Here is a 6,027-nt window from a genome sequence, read left to right as displayed (position 1 = left end):
CGACACAGAGTTGTGGTTTCTGGGATCACACCCTAATTCACCTTACTGTAATTTCCATCAGCTTTAGATATCATTCTACTGCTTTACCCTGGCAAAAGATAATTATTGTGCATGACTGATATTAATTTTGACAAATTTAAACAACTCAAGGTCGGGGTTTAAAACAAGAGTAGGCAGAACACATAAAGAAAAAGGGTTGAAGTGATAGAATTTAACTATTGCACTAAATCTTAAACATTACTTGGCACTAGAACAGTTGGCACAGCTATAACACACTATTTTAGCATGCATGTTGTAATATTGGTTAGCATTTGTTTGAGCAGGAGTAGCTTCAGAACACAAACCTGATTTGATGATAAAACAAACGTATTTTCATCGCGTTATACACAGGCAGCTGTGTGCTCTGTAAATGTGTTGGGAGGCATTCTAATCCTGTCTTTGACCAACGGAATTTAACAACAATGGATTATTAATAGTGGGCTCCTCAGTGTAACTTCAACAGGGATGAAGTTTATGTATTACTGAAAAAAATCATATAAATGTGGAAATGGTACACATTGGTACACATCAAGTTAACATTCTGAAAGAAAACTGAAATCAGAGGAAAAGTCTAAAGTCTACTATCATTATCAATGACAATCAATACTACTAAATCTATACAGATACTGCATTCAAAGTCAATGACAGAAAGTCTACGCCAATAAACTAAAATGAAATACAAATTATGCTATTAAGAAACATTTGGGGAATTTCAAGTTTGGGCTCGGAATATATTTCCATTAAACTTTTAACAAACAGTTATAAACTCGATCCAAACAATGTTTGTGTGCTTTCCTCAAATCTAAATTCCCAACTAGGCTGAAATGTAAAGAAATAAATATGATGATCATTTAAAAAAAAAAAACATTTTTGACCATCTTGTTGCAATCAAGTTGTCTGTCATTAAACAGATATTAGTACAAAAACACTGAAGATAACAGCAAAAGGGGAGAAATGTGCAAAATGCTGTTTGAAGAAGATCAGGCCTTGTTTCTCTGAAGGATCTTAGTGCTTCAATCATAATAAATCCATTAAAAACTAAAGGGAAATACCAAGTAACATGTAATCAAATACCATGTCTAGTAATTTATCTTTATCTGGTCCTTGTAACATTTAATTTCATTCATTTTTTTTCCTAACAACCTCATAAATGATTTATGGACAATGATGACAGAACTAAAATCCTTAATGAAAGAAGCCACAAAACATCCTCAGAGATTCAGCTACAAAATTACCTACATTTAAAAGGCAGTGTTGCAACATTGGAAGGGCAACTTTACCAACATCTGTGATAAGACGTTTCTCCACAGTTGCCCCTACACAACTTAAAATGCTGTTTATGTATTGTCACCTTAAGGGCAGAGACAATAGTTTCCAAGAAGTAGCCTAAAGCGCTGATGCTTCCTTTACAGAATATGCCTCACTTAGTCGCTTCTTCCTGGTGAGTGATGCCCAGCTGCACTGCCCAAAATGTGCCCTTACAGTACTTTGAAAATGGAACAGTAAACACCAAACAAGCCAGCTTGTCAGCCTCCTTCACAATGTCCTCAGCCAAAAGAACCCATACCCGAGAAAGAGAAGAAATACTGTTTAGCCCCCCCAATCTTCGTACTCTTCTACAAATCTCTCCTTTAGTTTTTTGCTAGTAGATCTCCCGCCATCTGCTGTGTGCTTTCTCTGTGTGACACCAGAAAGGGGGAGTTGTTTGCTTTGAATCAAATATATGCTACACGCTTGTAATGTCAATCTGTAGCTTATGAAAGGATGCAGGCCATCTAATCTTTTGTGCAGCCTTTTTTGAATTATCCTTGATTTAAAAAAAGGCATATTCAACTCAAAATAGTTCCACTAAACCAATCCAATCCAGCGGCCATAGCGCAGCCCTCCCACTTATATTTTGATGCATTTTTGGGAGATAAAAAAACAGACAATTTGACTCGTTATTGTGTTTTCTTGGTTATGGGACAATTAAACTTACTCTGCTTTTGAGTCCCTGATCACAACTCTAATGGCTTCAACTAAATCAGCTGCTCCTAGTAATATGGACTCTCTACGGAGCCATACTACAACAAAGAGGAACCACAGTTACCTGCCCACATGAACATCACTGCTCTAAAAGTGAGGCCCGGTGGGATTTCCTGTCAGAAAATTTGACTGGGTGAACCTCCCGTCCATCATTCAACCAAGCAAAGGGTCACCAAACACCTGTCACCTAACCCATGAATGAGGTTCGGGCCTGTCCACCACCTTCTCAACTAACACAAGACAGGATGAGACTCCTTTCAGACTTGGAGAAGAGCATATCCCAGAATTCCACAATGTGCAGGACCCTCGCTGAAACACCTCGTCTCTCTTGGAAAGGGGAATCCGAGTTTAGATGTAGTCGACACAAATGCCCTCTCTCCACATTTCATTTGTGGATCTTCCAGTTCCTGAGGAGGTGAAGAGTCCAGGCTGGTGGGGTGAGAGCAGAGGTGGGGAGGTGATGAGGTCGGAGGGGCCCTCTAGAGCAGGACGAGGAGGAGGAGGAGTGGGATGAGGAGGCTTGTAAGAGCCTTCCTGCCTCCACCCTGCCCTCTGCCACCCACGCCTTCAGACCTGCGGCCGCAGACAGATACCCTGCGGGGGAGATAACATTTTCATTTTTCCGTTATAGATACTTTTTCATTTAAATTTGTAAGCTGTATACAAAGAAAAATAAACAGGGGTTCTACACTGATGCAACACACCACTGAATAACTGCATAACCATGATTAACTGTTTGCACACTGCACACTTAAGATTGTTGTATAATACATATTATACAACAGATGAAATGTTGCTGGAAATAACATGTTAGGATCATTGGACAGACAAACACTGATGTACATTTCTACAAACACAGCTCATCCTGGGTTACATGCTACCTGTTTTTACCTGAATTGCTCCAGATTCGTTTTGTGAGAGATAATTTTGTCTCTTTGAAGCTCTGTTATACGTTGCCTGTTGCTTGAAATTGAAAGTCACATATCAAAGGGCTGATTGCCTGATCTGTTTTATACAGTAGCCAACAGCCATTCAACCTAAAATGACCCTTCTTTGTAGCATAGTCTATAATTGTGATTAATTTACTTCAAAGTCCTCTCAATGAGGTGTGAAAAGGGGGGTACTCCTAGTTTTATGAACATTATATCTACTGATTTTGTTAAATGCTGCTGCTTTGGCCAGCGCTATTTCTGACTTAACACCTCGCCCCTGATTCAGACTGCAAATTGGATAAATTGAATTCTGAGGGGTTTTTTTTTTCAAAGAAGGAAAGTGACTTTCATGTTTCATCAGCAGGCAATGTTCACTAAATTCCACCACAATTCAACACAATTCTAGTTTTGTTCCTTGTATTTTCTGCTCCTTTTCTAGTGTTAGATGTTAGGGACAACATGCAGTACGGTACCTCTGTTGCCTTTCCATGCACAGACAGCAGGCAGAGTGTGAGCCTCACTCCTGGAGCTCTGTCAGAGCCACACAGCATGCAGCTCTATCATCCTTACTCTGGGCAGGACCGTCCACGTTACCGCCGCCAGCTGTCATGCTACGGCTGCGGCTGGTCAGCTTCTTGAACTCGCTGGCAAATGAAATTACTTTCTTTTTGTCCTCCCGCACCACCTGGAAGCAGAGAGAGATTCTTGTTACAGAAATGTATAAAAACCATGTAGGTGTTGAGTATTTTTTATTCTTTTTCATAATTTAGAAAGATAGAAAGATATCCAACTATACATTTATTTTTATTTTTCGTACATATAAAAGTAATCTGCTTCAATGTTTGTTGTCTTTCCTGTTTTTTCATTATCCTATTCCACAACTATTCTGATACACATACACACACACATACAAAAACACAACTTAAAATTGATTTAACCTTTATTCAGCGAGGCAGGTCATTTTACAAAGCAGTCCTATTTACAATGTGTCATCACAAAAAGCCTCGGGTGTAAAAGGATGATGAATATATAAAATAGTATGACAGACATACAACATATAAAAAACATTAATAAGATACAAGTACTAAGACACGATTAAGTTAATTGCAAAAACATACATAGCAGCAAAGCACACATACAATCTTACAAACAAGGGTAGCAGCAATGAGTTGAGAGCACATACAAGCCATCATGCAGACGTTAAAATACAATAACATGCACATAAGATGATTAATGAGACGTGAAGGAACAGCATATACAAACACGTACAAAGGTCACAAGTGTTAGAATATGTGCAGACATACACATATATAAACGTTAACACTATCTGACACAATTAAAAAAAGTCTCTGCCTTTGAAAATCAGATGCCATGTTTTGCGTCACAGTACCTGCTCTTTGAGTTTAAGAATAAACTTTCCCGCGCCCCGCCAGCGGCTCTGTGCTTGATAGACACACTCATGATCCAACAGTACCCGCTGAAGGGGTTTAGCGGTGGAGGACTTCTTAGAGCCGGCTTCCTTGGTCACTTCCTCCATCAAGACGTAGTCGCATGGATTAGGATTAGATAAAATGGTGTAGGAATACTTGGCCTTTGATAGAGTCTGGCAAGTGAGAGAAAATGACAAGATTGGCAACTAGTTTTAAATCCTCAAACCAACTTCAATCACTTTATCTTGTAAAGACTGAACTTCCTTGAATCTCCTCACCTGCTGTATGATGTCCTGTGCGGTGCTGTAGCGCGGGGCCTTGATCACAGTGTGAGGCTGTTCTGGTGAAACTTCATGAATCTGGACGAAGAACATGTCCTCCTCTACTCCTCCTCCTACACCTTCTCTTCCTCCCACAGTCACCTCCTCCTCCCCCTCCAGCACTGTGTTCTTCTCATTTAAGTTCTGCAACAATAAAACAACACAGTAACATTAAACAGCACCAAAGCTAGAAAAATAAGTTCATGACAGGACTGTGTAATAGAGTTATGTTATGGGTTGCAATAAAGACAAAAAAATATTTAAAATGTGTGGTGTATGGAACTAGTTTGTCCACATTGTTCACCAACTTGATATGGTAGGTAAGAGCGTTTCTAGCACAATTACAACAGAAGTGTGTATTTTGTGTAAGACAACCACATGGGGGAGACAGAGTTCACATTATATGCTACACAAGATTGTATTGTGTTTTTGTGGGAGTAATGAGTTCCATGATGGATTTAATTAGTTATATTAGGGTTAACAGACAATATTCACACAACTATAAACAGTCCTAAACAAGATAAGAGGTCAGTATAAATGTGAATAAATCTGCCAAATTTGCCAGAGGGCTCTGTCAGTACCTCCTCTCTTGTTTTGAGGCAGATCCTTCCCACATATCCCTCCTCAGTGTTCCAGCTGTTGACCAGTCTGACCACCTCCTCTTCTGGTGCTAGGGGGCGATGTTGAGCACAGCGCTTCACCTCGCTTCGCTCCTTCAACAGAGAGATCTTCTCCTCGCACAGGAAGTACTCAGATGGATTTCCTTCAGATGGTACAATCTGCGGGAAGGAGAAAAAAAAAGTACATATGGCAGAAGGCACACGCTGACAGATTAAATATTGTACATATAGGCTGTCTTCTGCTTGGGCTGGAAATCCCTTTATTTTTAAACTACTAACAATGTCCAGTAGCTGTTTGGCGGTGGTTTGTGCTGTAATGCAGAACACTGTGAAGGGCTCAGGACCAGGAGCTCCATGCACTGTCACCCTGTGCTGCTGGGATGCATGTTTCTCCTCTGAACTGAACAGCTATGTAGATAAAAGAAGGGATGCAAGACAGCAGGTTATTATAAACGTTTTCATTATTATATTATAATTTCTGCTTAATTAACAGTCCTTAACATTAACTTAACTCATTAACAATCCTGAACTAAATCTTACCAGGGAAGATTGAGTAACACCCCCTGTTGGACCTTCCTCTGTTCTACGGCTGTAGATAAATAAACTGGAGACTTCAAGTGACTCATTATGCTGCGTCCTCAACTGGACATGTCGGTAACCT

General features: G+C 39.9%; 1 protein-coding gene across 2 annotated transcripts in view; it reads right to left on the bottom strand.

Moving 5' to 3' along the window:
• Positions 1 to 897: 897 nt before the first annotated feature.
• plce1 (phospholipase C, epsilon 1) overlaps positions 898 to 6,027 on the bottom strand; it is an 80,585-nt gene continuing 75,455 nt past the window's right edge. For both annotated transcript variants that reach the window (XM_053340852.1, XM_053340853.1), the window contains 7 exons: positions 5,907 to 6,025; positions 5,646 to 5,774; positions 5,328 to 5,525; positions 4,705 to 4,890; positions 4,387 to 4,599; positions 3,470 to 3,681; positions 898 to 2,658 (listed from right to left, as the gene is read on the bottom strand). In XM_053340852.1, coding sequence (XP_053196827.1) covers positions 3,514 to 3,681; positions 4,387 to 4,599; positions 4,705 to 4,890; positions 5,328 to 5,525; positions 5,646 to 5,774; positions 5,907 to 6,025 — 1,013 coding nt within the window. In that variant the 3' untranslated portion in view covers positions 898 to 2,658; positions 3,470 to 3,513. The remainder of the gene's footprint in view (positions 2,659 to 3,469; positions 3,682 to 4,386; positions 4,600 to 4,704; positions 4,891 to 5,327; positions 5,526 to 5,645; positions 5,775 to 5,906; positions 6,026 to 6,027) is intronic.

This window comes from Scomber japonicus, chromosome 20 (assembly GCF_027409825.1).
Source record: "Scomber japonicus isolate fScoJap1 chromosome 20, fScoJap1.pri, whole genome shotgun sequence".
Lineage (NCBI taxonomy): Eukaryota > Metazoa > Chordata > Actinopteri > Scombriformes > Scombridae > Scomber > Scomber japonicus.
This window is presented reverse-complemented; position numbering and strand designations above follow the sequence as displayed.